General features: G+C 36.8%; 1 protein-coding gene across 3 annotated transcripts in view; it reads left to right on the forward strand.

Annotated features, from left to right (window-relative positions):
* LOC122788887 (nebulin related anchoring protein) overlaps positions 1–22,852 on the forward strand; it is a 503,978-nt gene that overhangs the window by 177,368 nt on the left and 303,758 nt on the right. For 2 of the 3 annotated variants that reach the window (XM_044055830.1, XM_044055833.1), the window contains exons 9-11: positions 8,527–8,628; positions 13,998–14,105; positions 17,313–17,429. In XM_044055830.1, the coding sequence (XP_043911765.1) occupies positions 8,527–8,628; positions 13,998–14,105; positions 17,313–17,429 (327 nt within the window). The remainder of the gene's footprint in view (positions 1–8,526; positions 8,629–13,997; positions 14,106–17,312; positions 17,430–22,852) is intronic. The other variant, XM_044055831.1, reaches the window with a different exon arrangement.

Consider the following 22,852-nt stretch of genomic DNA (forward strand, 5'->3'; position numbering starts at 1 on the left):
TATCAGCACTGTACATTCAATAAATATATAGTGCAGTATAAAACTAAACTTTTACCTAATGTGCAGGCATAATTCAAATTCTTTAAACTTTTACTCATGCAGGTGAGTTATACCTGTAAAGCAGAACATAACAATGCCTTACAACATTGCATGAGTCTACAAAAGGTAACATATTACATCTGTATGAGTAGTTAGTGCTACCTACATTTTAAAATCTTTAACATAGCATGTTTGGAAGCATGTGTCATATCTACTTTTGAAATATTTCCTTATACTTTTGTTTTCTGTCAGACATCTGATTTATTGAGTTCAAGGCTATATTTATTTTCTGTAGCCATCTTTTGCCAGCAAATTTGGACCAGAACCATAAGTAGCAATCAAATGCAATGTTGTTGCTAAGTCCTTTAATGAAGCTATGTCATAGACACTCCAGTACAACTACTTTATGCCTTGCATTTGCTTTCAAAGCAGATTAGCATTCTTCAAATTCAGGCATTTTCATTTCTCTGTAACTCCTCACCTTCACACTACAGCTTGTGTTTATTTGTTGTAATGCATATTCTTCATTCAGTCTTAACAGACACCTAGGGGAGAACCTATGAAATTCACATATGGGTGCATGTTGACTGCTTCTCACCTTTCTACACATTGTATGTTGCATGGCAATTTTACCTCCATGACAATACTGTTTATTTTTAACTTTATGTGAATAGATTTGCATATTAACAGTATTCTAAGTGAAAATTGTATTTCCTTTCTACAGATTTCATCAATGTAACCAGATAATTCTGCTGCTGTAACTCCTATAATGTATATATCACAATTCTACCCACAGTTGGCTTATTTTGCACATCTTTCTGTTTTAATAATCCACTGTATATTAGCTTTTTGTATATTTTTTCTATAAGAAACATTTTTGCACATTTATGCAGATCTACCATACATATGTAAGCTGTTTAACTTTCTTGAGATATTTCCAATACTTTTCTAAAAGTTAAATCTTGTCCACCCAGCAGCTTTTCATTGTTTATCCCATAGACATGTATGTATTGCAGTATTTTTGTAGGAGTTGTATTTAACTACAACATTGAGGGCACATCTTTATTTTGGTATCATAGTTAGTAACAGGTTCATTAGCCATGCTGCTTCATAATTTAAATTTGAAATTATATATCAGCATTCTTTTCTTTTGGTTCAAATGATGATCTAGGAAACTAAGAAGTCATTGTTGTGGTTTATCTGAATTAAGCAGATTTTTCATCAAACCAAATGTTGTTCTGATGTAGTTTAACAAAACTGATGTATCTCTGATTCTCTTTCATTGCTTGCAATGCCGACAGGAGATGACATGTCACGGCAGCCTTTCCAGCTTCGAATTTCAGGGTCGGGTAAAATTATAAGTGCTAACTATGACCATTTTCTGCAGGTTTTCTTTCACTGGTTCAAATCATTATCACCAGCCTGTGAAAGCTTTCGTTTAAAGTAGCCTAAGAAATTGGGGATACCATGAAGATAAATAAAAGTTAACTATTCTTTATTCCACACAGCTGCAGCATATGTGCAGTTCAGTTTGCATTCAGGAGACAGTTCTGCTTCTAATAACTTCCAAAAGCAGAATCAGGCCTGCTAAAGCTAGCTAGTAAAAGACATATTTTGAAACAAACCGGACATGAGGCAGTAAAGAACATCATCTTAAAGAAGCCACACTGTATGTATTATGTATTTGTTGCAATAGTCACATTTCTTTCAGCAAAATGTAAGGTTAAATCCTAAAACTAGATCCCTCAAAATTATTTTCCAGAAGTCAAAGTCAAAGTCAAAGTAAACTTTATTGTCATACAGATCAACACAGAGGAAAAAGTGTGCATCACTGCACAAAATTTTGATACTCAGGCCCATACCATATGAATGACAGTTTGCAGAAGGAAGGTAGATTAAATTAATAAAAATGTAAATAGTAAAAATCAAAGCCAAAATAAGATATTAAAAATATATAAAGTAAAAAATTGAGATCATAATTATAGGTTTACCCAAGAAAAGTTTTAGAGGGGAAAAATGCCATTCCTGGTGTACCAGAGTTTATCTATCATACTGATGCAGTTAATTAGCAATACTAGAACATTAGGGACAAACAGAGTCTGAGTCCTAGCTAAGGTGCTCATACCTTTCTCTGTTTGTGAAATATCACTTTAAAACTACAGAGCAGCTCCACTGTCATAACCCTCAAAAGAACAAATAATCGCTCTTATAAACATAGGAAGTTGCCAGCGTAAAAGGATTTGTGTTAGCATGCATTTTCTGTAGGAAAAATAATGTTTGTCATTTAGTGACTTCACTCAGTGATTTGCCAGACAAAAACAAAAATTTCTTTCAGAACACACCAAAAATATGATGCAAAAATCTGGACACTCTGCAAAAATCTACACAGTTGAAAGGTATGTCCACCGTTGTTTATTTTGCCGTGTCACGGTCAATGTGTTCTCTGACTTTCTCCACTGAGAAAGTCCCTCCCTATTGTACTCTTTCAACAACTCTCTGCATAGAGAGGCAAAGTATAAGTAATGCCTTTTCTTGTTACCATCTCAGTGTCTGTATAGTTTATTTAGATATCTTTTGTTAACTCCTGCAACTTGAGGTTGCCTAAACTGATATAGTTATTTTTTTTCTTTTGATTGTTCATTATTTATCCAAATGTTTCTCTGATTGTTATATTTAGTTCTCCCAGACTGTATTCTTAAATAGGGATGGGCTATGTTTAGCATAGATCTTCAGTAAACAAAAACAAGTAAATACAATTTTATTTTATGAAGAACTCTTTGCAATGAAATATATTATTAGGGTAATTTGCAAATCTGAAAGGCAAAAAATGTTGTTTACTAAAATTTCACTATACTAGGAGGACATCTATGTAGTATCACATGAAAGCTCACACAAGACTATCACATGTAAACTGTTTGTTCAGACTTGATTGACTGCTGGGGTCTAAATGTTTAAGAAGCTAATAGAAAGGAAAATGGTTTGCTGCATGCTTCTCAACTGTCCAGATTTTTGCCTCGTTTTTTGTCTGTTCCTCATAAAACTTATGGGTTTTGTTTGGCAAATCACTGAGTACCGAAGTCACTAAACAATGATAGACATTTGAATTTTAGATATTATATCCTTAAGAATATATATACTTTGACAGAAAATCTTTTACTCTATCAACTTTCTAAGTTTATAAGAGCAATATTTAAGATTTGTTCCTATTTTCGGGCCCTCATCTCCCCATCATTTTTGTCTTTGTACAGATTTCTTGGGCAAAAAAGTTGAAAGGCATGGTTTGGTGTATCCTGCAGTTAACTTTACATCCAAAACCATGGCAAAAACAAACTCCAGGACAGCAACTGAAGGACCACAGCTGGAAGACCAAGTCAATAAAATCACAGCTTTAATGAACAAGGTTAAGCGCTTTCTTCCCTCAGTGCAGGGACTTCCTCAAAGTGCATAAAACAACCCAGCCCTAAAATACACATCCAATCAAGCTAATTAAAGAAATACAATTACAAATTGATTAATTGACAAATAATTCCATGTCTGAAAATGAAGAAAAAACAAGCAAACAAATGTCCTTGCTGAACCCAAGTTTCTATCCGAAAATATTTTTTAGTTTTAAAACACATGAAATGTTAATGGGCTCATTGTCTCCCAGCTGTGGTCCTTCAGTTGCTGTGCTGCCCTGTTCTGGAATTTAGATTTACACGGCATTTCCATTAAACATGCCATATATTATATCTGTAAAGTATAGTATCCATACCGCTCAACCTCTTAGAGCAAGGCGTCTGGAGAAAGCCATAAATAACAGGGACACAAAGGAACAAAAACAGGGGCAATTTTTAAATATAAATCTTGCAAACTTTAAAAATTTAATAGAATAGCAGGTTTTGCATTAGCATAAATTTTCTGAAGGGTATAAAGTCTGAAATTCAAATGTCTATCATTATTTATGAACCTCAGTCTTCAAAGATTTGCTAAGAATTTGCCAAAAAAAAAAAAAAAACACACAACTTTATAAAAAATTGACCAAATGTATGAAGCAAAAATCTGGACATTCTGCAAAAATCTGTGCAATTGATAGGTATGATAGTATCCCAGATTCATTTCATTTACAGATATTACTTGTTGCTCATGTTTTGGATCTTTTATGAAGGCTTATTTCTGCTTTGGGAAGTTTTAATGTTCTCACCCACTCCTTCTCAAATGAACCATCTGTTATTAGTGGCATATTTACTTCTGCTGCTGTCTTTCGTGTTACTGAAGTCAGTAGGGGTGATTCCAATGATATGCACTAAGTGTAAAACTGATGGAGTGGAAGAAGAGTGTCTCTCTTGTTACTTCGTAGCAAACTTCTCCATTTTCAACAACGTCTCGACATTGTAGCCTCTGACAAGCAATTTTCATGAAGTCTGCATGTGGCAAGAAAGCTGAATGAGTTGCATCTACTTAGTGTACCTTTCTAGAGCAGGTTTCCTACAGAGAGAATCTGTAGGACATGACAGTAGAAGGTGCAGTCACTACCTAAATAGACCCGTAAATATTTAAATATTTCCAAGTAGCAAGAATCTAAGATGCTAAAACCTGGTGGAATACATGACTTCATAGAATACAAAAATGATTTTATTGGCACTGATGATATATTCATGTTTGTATATGAACAACAGGTATTTGCAGGCAACACACCTGTATTAGGTTGTACCCCAATCCCAGACCGGTATAGTTAACTCTGGTTGTTAATAGTAATATGGAAGATGATGAAACTGTAATCTTCAAGAACTGATGATCTAGTTGTAAAAAATGGTCAAGGTATTTAGGAGCAAAAGGAGAAGGTAGAAGCTATGAGCACCTGAATATCCAAGACTCATTGTTCTTGTGTTTGTTATGCAAGCAAACAATGCCCAACTGGCTGTGTGTTACTGGGTAAAAAATACACACCCAGTGGTGTTCTGAGGCATGACGTCACAGGTGGAGGGCCTCTACACTTTTGGAAGGGCATTATTTACACAGTAACACACACCCTGCAGGACACTATTGCATTTAGAGAATGCACTATCTATAAAACTGTTGTGTTTTACTTATTTATTTATTTTTTAATTATTATTATTATTATTGTTATTATTATTATTGTAGTATATTTGTGAAGTACAATAGTTCCTCTCATAATGTTTCAGATTTGCTGCAGTATATGTAAATAGAGTTATTGGAAGTATTTTGCATCCAAAATATATGGTTGCCAAAGAATGTTCAGATCTTTACCTAATTTTTTGACCTGTTACTCATAAAATTTGTGGTTTGCTGGCAAATCATCTGAGACTGAAGTCACTAAATAATGACAAACATTTGAGTTTTAGACTTTAGTTTCTTCAGAAAATGCATGCTAAAACAAATGCTTTTATTCTAGCAACTTTTTAATTTTATAACAGCAATGTATTTTTGAGCCTTTTTGCCCCCTTTATGTTAAGCTTTATCCAGATTTCTTAAGCTAAGAGGTTGAGAGGTATGCATATCTCCTACTTTTAACTTCTGTTGCCACTACTCAATCGATCTGTCTCTGCCTGTCCCTCTCTGTCTTCCTCACACACACACACACACATACACACACACACACACACACACACACACACACACACACACACACACAGTTTCATTTTTTTAATGTTTCTTTTAATTTTATGCTCACTAAACAGCGAAAGCACTACTTAGTGGGTATAAATTAATGGTGGCCATTAGCTTTCTTACAGTCCAAGCTCCACAGCAGCGTAATATGCTGCCATGAAGCAACAGACTTGGTTTTCAGCAGGCATTACCTGTATATTAACACCTGCTGGAGAATGTTCATTCTCCCATCAGGGTTTAATGTACATTTTGCCCATTCTCTAAACAAAATTAAAAATGGAATGCCTTGCAGTTCATTTTTTAAAGTCACTCTAGGCTCATGCCCATCAGTACCTGACAATGTTATTAGCATTTTTCTTACTTGATGTAACCAGATTAGTCCTAATATACATAAGTGGCTCTTTTCAGAGGTGACCGTGATCTTTGATCTGGCTTGCTGTGGTTCACAAAGTTGCAAGTAAAAACTAAGATCCCTGCATTTCTGGAATGAAGCTCAGATGCAGGGTACTTTGCTGCCATCTGAACTACAACATTAACCTTTAGCTGAGATTCTAGAAAAGTCAGTGTCAGCACTGCAGAACAAAGCTCTGCAAACCTAATGACTCAGAGGGAGGTATTTGGGTAGAAGGACCATTGAACAGTTGACATGGTATCACTTACTAGGCAACCTACACAATACGATTCATGTTCATTTTCTGCAGTCACTCTGATCTTGTTAACATAGGTAGTTCATATCATTCGTTGTCCAGTGGGGTGAACCAGGGATACAGAGACCATGGATAAGGTGGATCAAAAGTGGGGGCAGTTAAACAGAATGACAACTTACAGAAAGTTTCTTTGGGTATGATAGACCTGATTTTCAGTTTCGGGAAGAAATGAGGGAGGGTGATCAAAGTTCGGTCACCGACATGATAGCGGTGGCTAAATTAGACCATAACAATATTGGCATTCTTGGAGGAGTATATCTGTTGTTGCTGAGATGTGTATAGGAGTCAGAGTGTATTCTGACAATTGATGGGCTAGGTACCTGGATAGCTATGTACACTGATCACTACCAGGATGGATGGTGGGTTAATTGGGATGCACAGGCCAACAAGGAACTCAGAGTCTGACAATAATGCAAGGGGAAGGCAGGTGACTTAGTACTGACAGTAGGCTTTGGGAAGGCAGGGGACTCTGTGCACTGATAGTTGGCATTGGGTATGTAGGCAACTCAGCATTGAAAGGATGCATGGGGTATGAATGGAATTCAGCAATGAAAAGATGTACAGAGTAGGTAAGAGACTTGGCATTGACAGGATGCATGCAGAAGAAAGGAGAGACGCTAAGCACTGAAATGATGTGTGGAAAAGTTGGGGACTGGGAACACTGCCAGGATACATGGAGTAGGTAGGACATTTAGCACAGACAATACAACTAGGGGAAATGTAGGGCACTGAGAACCTACAAGATGTGAAGCATTGACATGGAGAGGATTGAACATCAACAGGATGCTTGGGGTAGACAGAGGACATAGCAGAGACAAGAAGCATGGTTTAAGGTGGGGACTCTGGACTGATGTAATGCATGGGGTGGACAAGGGACTTTTAACATAAATAGGGTGCATGCAGTAGACAGAGAATTTAACACAACGGTGCATTAGGTAGGGGACACAGCACAGATAAGATAGATGCCATTAGGTAGGGAGCATAGCACAGACAAGATGCATGCCACTAGGTAGTGGGCACAGCAAAGACAGGATGCATGGGGTATGTGGGTATCTCAAAACTGCCAGGATGCATGGAGTAGGCAGGGAACAGCACAGACAGGATACAGGTTTCAATCAGGGGACTAATGGCTGAGGTAATGCATGGGGTAACTAGGGGATTCTGAGCACAGAGAGAATGAATGCATGTGTGGATAAGCAAGGGATTCTGAATATTGACAAGATTATGACAGAGGAAGGCAAACAACATTGTTTGCTACCAGTATCCCTCAGACAGTCATTAGGAAGCATTATTTGCAACTGCAGTTGTGAGGGAGTTGCGGATCATTACTCATTACTGACACTATGAGTGTTTGGGGTGCATCATCTTCCACCATGATACAAAAGGAGCCAGATGCCATGGCAAGATCCAGTAGAGTGTACCAATACCTATTAGGTTGGGATGGCTGAGGGCAGCATTTTGGTTTTGCCAGTAGAGGGAAAGTGTTTGAAGGTGTCATTTGCTACCAGGATACTTGTGGGCATCAGAGCTTTGAATGACGTAAGGAAGCACACTGTTCATGTTGGAATACCTGCTTAATACTGGCATTCCTATTTGAACTCTATCATACACTTCACCAACAACAGTACCAGTTAAGATTCGTACACTCTCAACCTGCATCTCCTTAAAAGTACTTTACATACCCTCAGTGAAGCAACAGAGATAATAAGAGGCAAGGTTCCAGGGAGGAGTTCTTTCTGAAATGTAGAGCTTATCCAGAGCTTTACGATATAAAACTATGCAGCTGAATCAGGCATACATTCTTTAATCATAATCTTTGTGTTTAATGATTTTTTTAATCAGAAGAATGGTTGATATTTAAATGTGTTGTCATCATGTAATAGCAGAGTAGCATCTATTAATTTTTGTTTTCTAAAGAACTTAAGTAAGCCTAAACGTTCTGTCAGAAAACCTTTTTTTCACAGTATTGCTTGTGCACTGCTTGAGTTTTGAAAATCAAATGCAGAATATTAGTTTATTAGCTTATAACATTCAGTTATAAAAAACATTCAGTTGTGATTGACCTAATACTGTGGAAAATTATAAAAAATAGTATGTTGCTGTGCAAATCAAATGTCTGCTTTATGAAACATCTCTGTTGTTGAATTTCCACCTGCTTTGTTTCTGTCAGATCAAGTACCAGCAGCGTTACATGAATGATATAAAGGGAAAAGCCAGTCATGTTAGCAGAGCTGAAGGTTCCTCTACAACCGAGGAGGGAGCATTTGGTGAGGTGAGTCCAGGTTCTCATCTTATTTTGTTTGGTGTGCATGACTTTGAAAATCCTTATGTGCTATGACATGTGTGTACTGTAACACTGGTAGCTGGCATTTTGGCACTGAGGATTAAGATTGTTTTGGGATAATGAACTGTATCCTGTAGTACTAGGTTTGATTCCCTTAATATCCATTTGCCTTGTATATGACTCTATGCAAGTCACTTAATTAAACAGTTCTTCAGAAATTCTTTGGAAATTCACATCATACTGAAGTAAGCAGCTTACATGTAATGCCACATTTAATATCATGGATTCAAAACTGACTAATTGGTTAGACAAAGAGAGTTTTCTAGAAAGGTATGCTCTCTGGTTATCGCTTGCCAGCAGTGTGCCATGGAAATCAGTGTATTACAGGTGCATGATGACAGAAATACAGTCAGCTTGTCTATTGTGACCTTTTTCTTTCCCTTTATCCCTTCCCTGCCTTTCTTACCCTTTGTCCATCTATTTTATGCCCCCCTGAATGCCTTTATGCATTTCTCCTCCCCACTCATTCAGCTACTCTATTCTATGGCCTACAATACCCATGGGAATAAGTACTTATGCAGACCTAGGGAATAGTTGGCCCTTAAACTCTGAAGTCTGTGGCCCCTACTCCCCTGTTATTTCTTCTGGTTCAGGGTGACCCCTTCATATCTCTCCAGCATGATACTTTGTATCCATATCATGCTTATAACTTATGGTCTGTATTCAGCAAGCAGCGACACACCTTTGGTCTATAGCTTTCTTATATTCTACCTCAGTCTATCCTGAACTTCATTCACTTTACTTGTAATGTGCTCCCCCCTTTGACTAAAATAGGTGAGTGCCATCTTTTACCCTTGTTAATTACCACAGGTGGCCATGCTAATTTATGTAGATGAGCAATTCTTTTACTCAATCTTTTGTGTAAATCATTTACTGCCGACTTTTCTGAAGGAGCACACATGACTAATTATCATTAGTGGCTTCCCTGGATGGCCTAATTATCCAGCAGCAGGATCAGAGTGACCAACCTACTTGGAGATCTTTCTGCTCATGCAAAATCATTTTAGTAGGGTGGTCTCTGAGTTGGAAAGGGCTATCATGAGAGCAGCCTGTTTTGGTAGGATTTATCTCTCATACTAACCATTTCTGCATTCCAGGCAGTGTGTATTTATAAATCTTCTTTACAATGTAGTAGTAACATAAAATATGCAAGTTTTCTTCACTATGTACTGCATGGCTTAACCTATTCAGACAGAGTAACTTAATAAAAAAAAATTTAAGATGATTAAGTCAAATACTAAAAAAATGTTTAAATGTTGAGTAAAACCATAAGGATCTGAGGAAAGGGTTAAGGTGGGAGGGTTCCTCTTTGATAAGCTATGTTTCGATAGAGAAACCAGGCAGGGGTGTCCACTTTCCCTTCTCTTATTTGCTTTATATTTAGAGTCATTGATAGGGAAAATAAGGGACTCAGAAATACAGGAACGTAATTAGTATTGTAATCAAGAAGTACTGGCTTTATGTGCAGAAGATATTATTTTGTACATAATAAAATCCAGAAGACTACATTTCTGTTTTGTTGAACTTTTTTAGAAGGTTTCAAGTCTTTTGGGATATAAAATTAATGAAGTTAAAACAAATCCTGTAGCCATAAATTATATATCCACACTTGAATTAGTTCATCAATACCTATCTTTACTGGGACATAAGAAGAAATATTTAGGAACAAGGATTAAAAAGTATTCTGTTATGACAGCTATGGTTATTTAAGAAGAGACTTAAAAATAATGCAAAGCTGAGAAACTGGAAGCTTTTGGTAATGGATACGGATAGTACGTTACAAGCAGTGAACATGTTTTAACTCTCTCTAGTTTTATATACAGGTCAGGAATATTTTTGTCAACCAGAGGAGAAGATGCAGACAATAATCAATAACCAATAAAGAGCTGGAGGGGAAGAGTTATGTGGTATACGTTGATCCTCCCTGTAGAACAAGGTAGTTTAGGATTACCTGATTTGTTTTGATATTTCAGCACTACACAGTTAAGGCTCATATACATAACACAAGTAGGAGGTTATGAATCAAAGTGGAAAGCGATGATGATGATGAAATGGGGGGGTCTAGAAATAAGACAGTAGGATTTTGGATGCAGATCCTTAAGGAGAATGACAATAACCATACAGGGTTACTATATTCATAATGCTGCAGAAAATATTCTAAGAACTGAGTCAACTCTGTAATGGAGAATGGCTTTTCTAATAAGGATACCTGCAAGTAGGGGTACAGAAAATAGATAAGATGGGCTGGAATTTAGTGGAGAAAGCTGGCAAGGGAACCAATGTATTAATAGCAAATACCTAGAGAGGGGAAAGGGGCTGGAGTTTGATGAGGACAAGCCAAAGTTTGCACTGCTAGTTAAAGATTGCCTTCCCTACCAGGGATTGATATCAAAGTGTAGACAAAGGGAAATGAATAAAGGAGTCCTAAGGGAAAGCTATCACTAGGTATAATTAGTTTGCCATATACAATATACAATATTTGATAACTATAAGAATCAATCTAAGGAGGTTATAAAAGATTGGGAAAGGAGACTGGAAAAGTAATTTACAAAGGAAGAATGGGGGTATCTGTATGGCCCCCAAGTATTCAACAAAGTTCAGAAAGTTTACAATGTTTGCTTGGAAGTGTTTACATATATATTATTATACCAGGAGTAGACTTCAAAGAATTTTTCCTCAGTCAGCTAACAAATGATGGAGGTATGATGGGAACTGGGAACATGGTTTTTGGGAGTATAATGAGTTGGCAGATTTTAAAACCACACTACAGAGTACTCTGTCAGAAACTTTTGGGGAGCAAATTGCTGTAACTAAGGAAATGGTTCTTTTGAGCTGGGACACAGGATCTGCATTGTCTAGACATAGTAAGGACATATTAAGTTTAATGCTATCAGCTGACAAGAAAGCAATTACTATAAAGTGGAAATCAAAGTCTAAACCAACTGTATTTGAAGTATTGAATATTATGAAAGAGATAAAAGAAATGGAATGTGATCTTTAGAAAAGGGAAGGAGCTACTTACATAGAATAAATTGAAGTTATTGGAATAATATATGCAGAATAGTATTCAACAGGAGGAGTGAGGTTTAAGAAAAGGCAGGAAGTATGTGATAAATGTAATGGTTGAAGTGTGTGACAGTTGCTATAAAGAGAACTATATGCAGTGTATAATGCATGAAAAAAATTATGTTTTTTTTTTCTTTTTTGTTAATGTATGCATGCCTGTGTCTTACTTGATAATTTATTAAATGTGTTTAAAAAAAATCTGCGTTAAAACACTTAAATGCCTGTGTAATCACCTTCTACTAACATCAGCAGCTATTATTAGAAGAAATATTGGGCTAATGTTGGTATAACATATAGCTAGATAGCTACAGATATAGATATTGATATAAATATAGATATAGATATACATACAAATATATGGTTAGAATTTACAAGAACAAACACTTATAGGAGCAAACACTCATTTTCATGGTGGTTTTATATCAGATTGCTTTATAGCAGGGTAAGGAAGTAAGCCTGTACCCCACTGTTGTGTGATCTTGAAATTGGTATATATAATTAGCATGGGGTATGGAGGGTACAGACAGGCTTATCCTGTGCAAAAAGTTAGTTTTATTTTTTTTCCCCAGTTTTTGATCCTTTTAGATTTGCTCTAAAATTATTTGTTTTTACATTCATTTTTTTGAGCATTTAATATTTCATGAGACGTGTGTGTGTGTGTGTGTGTGTGTGTGTGTGTGTGTGTGTGTGTGTGTGTGTGTGTGTGTGTGTGTATGTGTGTGTAACAATGTTGGCAATACCTAATATCAATTATAAAATAGATAAAGTCCATATATTAAATAGTTATAGTATAAATGGATGAAGAAAATAGCAACCAGTAATGACGTTTAGTCATGATTTTTATTCATTCAGTCATTTCATGATGCCTGCATTATCTTGTTCAGGGACACACAGACGTTGGAACCTATTGCAGCAAACAATGAATGTAAGACAGAGAACTATTTTTGAAAAAGATAATAGTCAGTTACAAACAGACACACACACACACACACACACACACACACACACACACACACACACACGCATACACCCCTATAGACAATTTAGAGGATCATCAGTTTACTTATACGTATGCCTTTGGAATGTGTTAGGAAAACAGGAGATGTCATGAAATCTGCATGAAGCAGCAATGTAAACTGCTGTATCACTGTGTTACCAGAGTCATGACTTTCTATACTTTGATTAAAGACATTTTTAAAGTGAAGGCTACTAAAGAAGGTAACATGCTAAAAGGTCTGTGTGTAGCTTTCTACGTATTATAAAGCAAGTAGAGTATAAGAAAAAAAAACTGAGGTCATTTGAAATCTGGGTCAATTATAGGCCCACCATAAACTCATAAAAAAACACTGAATTTAAGTAAACAAGTTTTAAAGCCAAAAATAAATTATACTAGATTGTGCTTGACATTATGGCCTATGTCACATCCGCACAGCTATCAGGAAATGTGATATATCATTCTCATTTATGGAGGTGAGTACCTATGACTTAAACCCCTCCTTCCCTCAAGGTAACCTATCATCTACATTTAAAAAGTTTGAGTCATGCAGTAGGAGGAGTATGGTTGCTGAGGTAAGGCTGCAGCAAGTCAACTCTGCACCATTAGCAAGCATAGAATAAAGCAGCACCTATAACCATGGCATCTAGACCTTACAAAACATTTTCTTTTGCTAAAATCTTTGAAGTGAAGAAGCGTTTTTTACAAGTGCTAAAAATTATAGACTGCCTCATCCTTCCTCCACTGATTAACAACCTTTCACCCATGTGTAAAAACTCGGGCAAATCACTCAGTACTTAAAGTAATTTGTTGGAAGTCCAGATTGGATTTTTAACTTGCAGGTTTGAAAAAATATACCAAGGGCTTTGAAAAATGAAGAACGTAATTAAAAGGCCTGGGCTATTTTTAACTGACAGGAAAGAAAAACATTATGAAAATATGCTTTGCAAACTTTTGAAAACAGGAATGACTCTGGGCATCCATCAATAAACAACATAAAACATGGTTACAGAAAACAACCAACAGCTAGTTGTCTTCTTCTGTCAGGTAAGTAGTAAGAATGGTAGTGCTCAGCTAGGCGCACAAGAAGATGTCACATTTTCCTTTATGTACACATCCTCTGAAAACACACTGGCTGTGCTATAAAAAATGCACTGCCTATGTGTATATGCTGGATTTTAGACATACAATTGTCATCCAATCTACATGGCATTTCATAAAATGTTTTCATTTTTAGGATGTTTATATGGAAGATTTTGAAGAGCGTCAAGGAAAAGGCAGTTTTCCAGCCATGATCACTCCTGCATACCAAAATGCCAAGAAGGCCAATCAGCTTGCAAGTGATGTGAGTGCCATTTTAAGTTATATTTGCATGGAGATTTCAGTAAACTAGTATTAAATATACATTTCCTAAAGATTGTAATAAAATAGATATTTTTACACGTCTGAGTAAAGCATGAACACTGAATTTGTCTACAAGATTACAATAAGAGCAATGGATAATAAAGGCATCCAGGTCCTACCCTTTGTTATGATTACAGTACATGCAGTGATGGTTTGGTGTCAGCATGTTAGATGTGCTGGTGTTGTAAACATTGTGTTTATATGACTCTGTACAACTGCACACCAAGTCCAAAAATAGGTACAAGGAACATCCTGATGGCAAGAATGAGATATTCTCAGCAGTATACGGCAGGGCATAAACAGTAGTGGAACAAATTCACAGCAAATTTCATATATTTTAAAATATTCATTGCTGTGTCAGAACCTTTAGAGGATGTTGTACTGAATACAACAACCCAGCAGAGCAACCTGACTCTCTGTCACCATCTGACAGTGATGTACTTTCTCTCACAGTGGGAATCATTGTATCACATGACCCCTTCATTAGCATTTATTTTATCATATGACCCCTTCATTAGCATTAATTTTATCACATGATCATTCATTAGCATTCTGTGCTAATGCACACAGCTGTAGGGCATGGCAATGGGGATAGAAACACTTAAAATCCTCCCCTGTCCATAACTGCAGGACTGGAGTTAGTGGGGTATGACTTGCACTGTATAGTAACAGTGTTATAAGCTCTGTGTGGTCACCTGTCATGCTTTAGCCATCACACTGGTTTGTAGTAGTAAGTGTGTGTGTGTGTGTGTGTGTGTGTGTGCGTGTGTGTGTGTGTGTGTGTGTGTGTGTGTGTGTGTGTGTGTGTGTGTGTGTGTATGTATATGTGTGTATGTGTTTGTCTGTGTGGAAGAACTTGTATTTGTGAGTGCATATTTCATGTTTATGAACACAGTGTTATTTAAATATCTACCCATCTTCAGGCTGACTAGTCGTTAAACAGTGAAAGTGGGATGGACCTCTGGAAAAATCACAGTAAATTAACACATTGCACTTCTTGGAACATTTTACTTAGCATCTTGCAAAAGTAAAAAAAAAAAGTCTCAGGCACTACTGTACAGTGGAACTATCTCTTACCCCTGGCCGTAGTGTTCAGGTTGTGCCAGTGGTCATCAGAAAATTGCCTTAGTGCTTTTATGTCAAAGAACAGAATGTACTCAAATCAGAAAGAAAGAAAACTCCAGACACCACAATCCATGTTGCAAAATCTGAGTCCTTTTATTGTGGAATGATAAACACTGTAGTATATGTGGCTATTATCAGGCAAGTGCAGTTACATTTATACAAGTCAAGCTGTTTGGGGGCTGGTGGAGATGTACTGGGAACTGCTTCTGGTTGGATAGACAAGAGGACTGGACTGAGGGTGAGCCCTCCCCATGACTGTGGATTGGATGGATGCTCGAAGGCTGTCACAGAAGGGGTCATTCAGGCCTATCTCTGCCTTATTCCTTTAAAGAATTTTTTTCTATGTAATATGATCCAGATTAGGAGCCTCAGGAGAAGTAAAGAGATCTAAACACTTAGTTAAATTCCATAAACTGGTCCGTGGTGCTTTTGTGCCAGCTTTATCAGATCTGTCCTTAATTAAAAAGACATATAATATCAGAATAAAAAATACAAAAAAAATAATAAAGCAATATAAAAACAAATCTCCATATCATAGATCATTGTAGCCTTTCCATTGGAACTGTGAATTTGGTTTGATGGAAGGGTATGTGTGGTGAGCAGATAATGTAAACAATCAAAAATAAATTAGTGGCAAGTGCCAACCAGTCAGGGCAAGTCTTAAAAAAAACTAATATATTTAACACAAACACAAACTGAGTATTTATCTATTTCTCCAAAAGGGACTTTCCCCTTTTAAATTTATCCATGTTATTCAGACTATGCAAGAATAAATCTGGGAACTGCCATATCCAAGGTTGCAAGTAGGGTTCCCTCCTTATATGCCCTATTTCTGCCTACCAGGGGTAGGCTGTAAACTTCAGCTGATAAGCGTCTTGAAAGTGTCAATACACTCCTCCCATTGAAATATGTTCCACGGGCAAATGTTATCAGTTCATGTGGTTCAGTTTCCTGAGGTAAGGAACAGGACAAGTTGAACCCTGGTCTTTTACATGTTTACAGTTTGATTTGCCTGCATAATTCTTCTTTCTCCAGTATATCATTTTGTTCCCTTGAAGGTTACCTGTATTGACATTCTCCAAAATGCGGAAAATTAAGCCTTCATGGTCTGGGTGTTCCATGAGATGTTTTGGGGTGGGGGGGTTAAGGTCTTTGCTCTGTTTTCTGGAAGATGTTCGACAATCTGTCTTTTGAGTTTGTTGATGGTCTTTCTAGTATAAAAGCTGTTACATTTCTTACAGTTGGCCCTTTAGACACTGGAGTCCATGTTGCAGTTCTGACAAAACACCTCATAGAACATCCAGCCCATGAAGGCTTTATTTTCCACATTCTGGAGAATGTCAACATGGATACCCTTCAAGAGAACAAAAATGACACGCTGGAGAAAAATGAATTATGCTGGCAAATCAAGCTGGAAGCATGTAAAAGACCAGGGCTCAGTCGAAGATCATTTAGTAGTTTATTTTAATATTACTTTGGACACACTGTTGAAGAACCTTATGTAACAGATAATAAATATTTAATGCTTTAGATGTCTACTAAATATGTAATCACATTCAGTAATCAAGAACTTTGATTATCTACTGATCAATGGCCCAGATGTTCCAGCTGCAAACACTACAAAGTCCCATTCACACATGCTGTACATAAGTTGTGCATTAACTGCTAAGGATAGTAATCCCAACTGGTGAACTTCTAGTTTCACTGATAAATTAACAATGAGTTAGGATGTGATTGTGATGTTATATAGCTTGTTGGTAAGGCATTAGGTTATTTAATAGCTTTATTGCCCCCTTTCTAGGTCCAAATAACAGAAACATAATATTTTACTGAAATATGCTACACAAAAATTAATTGAGGCTAAGCAAGCATTTTCTAAATATAGAATGTTTGCAGGTACTAGCAGTATTAAGCACAACTATCTGTTGTAGCTGCCAGAGCTTGGGTTCAGAACTAGCAGTCAGTAATTTCATATGTCAGAATTGATGCCATTTCTTTTTTTATACTTTTTGTTTGTTTTAAGATACAATATAAGAAGGATTTAGGCAAGATGAAAGGAGCTGCGCACTACCATACTCTAACAATGGATGAAAACTTGGTGATGAAACAAGCCCAGGATGTGAACAAGTTATATAGTGAGGTATGGAGCTTCAGAGTGTGCTTTGCTTAAGCAGTAGCTAACGCTTTGCCAAGTAGGTTTGCAGCTTGGTCATTAATATCCGCACTCACTATATTTAAAAGTCTGCTGAATTAAATACTTAAAGGACAATTACTATAGTGCTGGCTAAATTCTGTTTATTGCTGAGGCAACCATATGTGCTTAAACTCAGACTAAAAATACCTACATCCACCTGCTACTGGTTGGCATGCTGGGAGTTTTGCAGAAGTTGCAAATGCTTTCCTGATAATTTGTGTACTTCATTGTGGTTTTATTCTCATAATCTAGATTTTGAGGTTTATACATCAATTTTAGAACAACAGTAGACACCTTTGGTGGTGAGCTTTTTTTCAGATGTTCCTGCATGATGCTCCTGGTGTGTGCATCAATGTTCCTGTTATATGTGTCTCTTTAAGTGTCTCTGTGGAGATCTACTGTTTGACTTCTGTAGATCTTATACATTGAAGGCTGAAGGTATTTAAAAGGGGTGGTATAGCGTGGTTAGCATGTCTTACAAATGTTGCATGTAAAGTGGGAACATTAGCTCTGGACAAGAAATAGGGGTTGTGGTCCTAATTTTTTTTCTGTATTAAAGATGAGACAAGAGAATGTTTTCTAAGTGTAGAGAAATTCTACTTAGCTTTTTTTGGAAAAATATGTTGACTGCTGAAGAAGAGACGCCTGACAGTAGTGAGAGCACAAACTGAAGACAAAGTTAAATCTCTTCAGGCTACGGAGCTGTGCACCTGCTCATTTTGCCTTGCACAGACCTATGGGGCTTTATGGGAGTTTGTTAATCGAACCAATAATTAATGCAGTGACTTGGGTGATGGCTTATGACTGCATACTCTGATGTGTGCTGTGAGAGTTCCTGTGGAAGCGTTCAGTATGTAGACTATTTCTGCATGACCTCTGCTCCATATAAGAGCGGAGTGATTTGCTCCTTTATTCCTATTATTAAGATGATTTTGTCCAGGATGGATACTGGGCTTCACCAATGGTTCTTTTTCTACATTTCTCTTTGTACATTTCATTGATAGAGTGTCAAGAGTTAGATGAAGTCATGGGCATATCGACTTTGCAACCCCAGAACCACAGTATATAAATCTTTTCAGGGACGCACAGGATTGTGTTGCTGCCTCGCTAGACATGGTGATCCTTTTCTTCCCCACCCGATTTCCCTTCTCTACAGACTTTGATTCTCCTTCTTGTATCTGTGTGGGTTTTCGGCAAGGGTTTCAGTTTCTGTCTATAACTCAAAGATATGAAAGTAGATGAACAGTCAACACTCAACCAGTGCCTCTAGGTTGTGTGTGTGTTATTCATGTCACTGTGCATGTTTATTGACACAGATCGGCCTCCTATGCACGTCTGGCTACTGCATTATGCCCAAAGCTCTCAGCCTTTCAACCTTGAAACATATAAAGCAGGCATTCAAAAGACAGATGAATATTAATATGGCCAGGCCCTGCACCTTCACTTTTTGCAAAGGATCTTTATTATTATAGTAAAACTAGCACAAAGGAAAGAAAAAGAAGAAAAAATAGGAAGAAGAGGGTCAGACTACTGTGAGTTTAAAAAGCAAATAATGCAGTAATAATGTGTGGATATTAAATATACCATAAAAGGGCTACATATGACTAAATATCTCAAGTTCAGGAGTGACATAACATCTCAGCAACACAGAGAACTGCATATTAGATGCCCATCATCTCATCAATGGTGTCCATGTATGTGCCAGCCTTCATTTCCTTTGAAATCTTCCCATTAAAAGTATAGCCAGACATCTCCAAATATATTATCAGTGGTCAAAATCTCCCCAGAGTAGAATGCTAGCTGTATACCTCTACTCCTATGACTATGTGACACAGTTTTTGCCTGGATGAGAAAAGACCATAATGACGGCACCTAGAAATGGAACCCCAATGGACAGCCACATCTGTAGACCAAAGTAGTGGATGCTTGTGCTAGACTGGGAACTCCAAATGGGCCTGACTGCTCTTAAAACCCCATCACAAAGCACATTCCACAAAAAATCTCTAGCCATGTCCTATGTTGAAGCTTTGAAAATCTCTAAAGTCTACCTGCTGAAGGGTGTGAAAGGAGAAGTGTAACAATCACTAAGACAAAAAGTTAAGGACAGTTGAAGGACAAGAAAAAGTGTTTGTTATCTGTAAGACAACTTTATCAAAATAAAATAATTCCTCTGTAAGACAACTTTATCAAAATAAAATAATTCCTCCTTCTATATAGTTACTGCAAAATCTGCTTCTAGGAGAGGGTGACCAGAGAACTATCATAAAGGAAATAATATATCATAGAAAGATGACTAAAACGTCACCCTGCCAGTTCAATACCTGACTTCAAAAGGTGGCCTCTGCCACACTTTCAAAGGTGACCAAGGCCCACCCATTGCAGCTAATACTTCCTTAAAATAATCAACAACCCCTTTTTATATAACTCAGTCTGAAGACAAATAGCTTTTTTGTAACCTATGCCTCTTTAAAAATAAAATTCAAATACCTAGGGATTTGTTTGGAACAATTTCTAAATTTTCATCCCTTCCTGGACTAAACACATATGAAAAATCAACTCTGTGGTATTATAAACTAAAAGGATCTTCCCTTTCCTTTCCTTATACAAATGCCATAGGTAAAGGTGACGTACTGGCTCAGCTAGAATGTTTCCCTCAGACTGATGCAACTTCTAAAGGAAATGAATCTGTTATTCAATCCATCTCGAATGCCATATGCAGGTTCATCAGTCTCTCCCTAAGAAATAAACACCATTGAAACTATTGTAAAAGCTAATTGGCTACCTGTGAAACAATATGCTGACATTTTTCTCATCTCTCAGCAGTTTAAATTGATCAGACCTTCCTCCCATTAGCGTCCAGACTAATCAGGGAGGCACCAACGTACAGCTTGAGAAGTCTCAATCACTGAGGTCCTCCCCTTTAACCCATCCCCAAACTAGGTTTTAGAGCACAAACCATGCCTTCTCAGTCTCTGGTCCCAAACTGTCCAAGTCTCTCCCCTCTTTTCTTAAAGAACATTCTTCTTATCCCAATTTCTGACCAGAACCAAAAGCATAATTCAAGACGCAAGGAAGGAAAATCCAACTTCTTTCTGTCGATTTCTCTCACTGGCAATATAACTTAACCTCCTCCTAACCTTCTTTCCTCTGTACAGATGCTTTGACTATACATTTCATGTGTCAACATGCCACCTATGACATCTTCTCTGTATATAATGCATGCATATATCATGTTTTGTTAGTCACTCTATATATAATGCTGTGTATATATTGCCTTTATACCTCCCGCCCAACTCTAATATTCACTCTGTATATAATGCATGTATAACTGTATATAATGCATGTATATATTGTGTTTTGTCATTTTCTCTATATGTCAGGTATCTATTGTCTTTAACCCTGAGCTGAGACTGAAATACGACCAGAGGGATCAGTGTTCACCCCCGGTTAACAAATACAAATTAAAAATAAAAGACTTAAACACCTAACACAGCTGATATAAATAAAACATACTGCTTTCCCACTGGGATAGAACACTTCAAATTCTTTTCACTTATAGAAACAAATCAATACAAGCTATACTTCTACAAGTATCAAAGCAAGCCTGTGTGAAAACGAAACCTTCAAAAACCTTAATAACTCTGCAAAGGTGTCCTTCTTGATTTTGAAGTTCTTCTAGGTTGCAAAAATCTTTTTATCAGAAATCATAGCAAATTTCACCAGCCACTTTGTAAACTACTTTATCTTTCTTCTGGTTGCCTTCAATTGTGAATCAAAAAGAGGTCTGATTGGTTTTGCACAAAAATGAACTCGGAGCGAAACACACACAGTTAGAAGGAAAAGTGTTCACCACTAGGCCGTTTATTTAGACTTATAACGTCAGTCTTGATAATAGATGTCAAGGGGGAACAAAAGACTGTATAAATATGTTACTCCATTTCCAAATTACCCATTAGGGTAGAAAAATCATGGATGTAACCAAGCACTATAAAACCTTATAAATTAACACTGCCTGTATCACTTCTATTTTCTGGTTAGAGACAGTTATGTGCCTGCTCTTTGGGTTATTTTCACATCCACCACTGTCTGTTTTGTTATTTAACTATAGCTACTGAGAAAACCATTACATTCTCAAGAAAAATTAGTATAGCAGAATATCTACTGAAATCCATACTTGTTGTAGAGAGAACTCAAAAGAGGGACAGTCAGATGTCAGGCCTGCAACTTAATAACCGTAGAATTAGAAACATTAGCCAAGTCCTTCAGAATATGCTTTCACTACAAGGAAGATGGTGACCAAGGAATAGGAACAATCACATTACTTTGTTTCTTAGAATTTTTAGACAATATTACTTTTCAGTTGTCACTGACTTTCCTGGACAACCTGAATTAAGACTTAAAGTTTTGGCCCACAAGGTCTTCCTTAAAAAGAACGGTTAAGTGAAAGAACAGCAATGATTATAACTAGGTAGTGGCAGATATTATAGTTAAATAGCTTTTACTTTTTCAGAAAAATGTGTGTTAGTGCTGTGAAGATTGGGTAGAGATGGGTGAAGGCTGCCAGCCTAGTCAAATAGAATATGATACATAATTCTGGCATTTGTACATATAAATGTAAAATACAGGCTTGTTTCTTAAATGAAAGAAAATACTAAAATGTTGAACTTCAAGATTGCAGCAACATTGCCATCTGCTGTAAGCAAAACCCATGTCAAGCATTTCACATCTGTTCTTTGAAATGAAAATTATTTCATCACTGCCTTTGATGTTTTACAATTTGGCTCTGGTCCGGCTAGATGAAGGCTTCCTGCCTATTGTTTTAAGGCTAAATCTAATGACTAGAATTTACATGTGGACTGTCCTTTATTGCTCTAAGTGTAAAAGAATGTAAATGCAGTTTCTGTGTGGCCTGGGAACCAGGAAGGGATAAAAGATGATGTAATGTTTAGCAAAACTGCAGTTTCAATTTAAACAGTGAGAACCAGAGATTATGGAGCACTCTTATCTTGATATCCAACCTACAGCACTGCCTGTTGTCTTAAGTAAGTTATCTTAGAAGTATGTTTTCTTGTAGAAATAGCTAGGACTATAAAGATTAGACTAAGTGTTTTTCTGTTATATCAGAACTGTGCCACTGAATTAGTTTAAGTTGCTGAGTGATCTCTGAACTCTTGAGTAGCACTGTAGTGTAGTAGTATCGTCTTGTGTTTTTAGTATTTATTATTACATGTTTTTAAACTCTTTTCAACTGTGGCTGGTTTATGTAGAGATAAATCAAGCTCTACAGTACATCGCATGCTTATAAGTGATCCTGCAGTAAGCCCTTCCAATAAGCCTTGATTGCTTAAGTTACACTACTATTGGATAAT

This window comes from Protopterus annectens, chromosome 14.part0 (genome assembly GCF_019279795.1).
Source record: "Protopterus annectens isolate FY-2018-M chromosome 14.part0, PAN1.0, whole genome shotgun sequence".
In the NCBI taxonomy this organism is placed as follows: Eukaryota; Metazoa; Chordata; order Ceratodontiformes; family Protopteridae; genus Protopterus; species Protopterus annectens.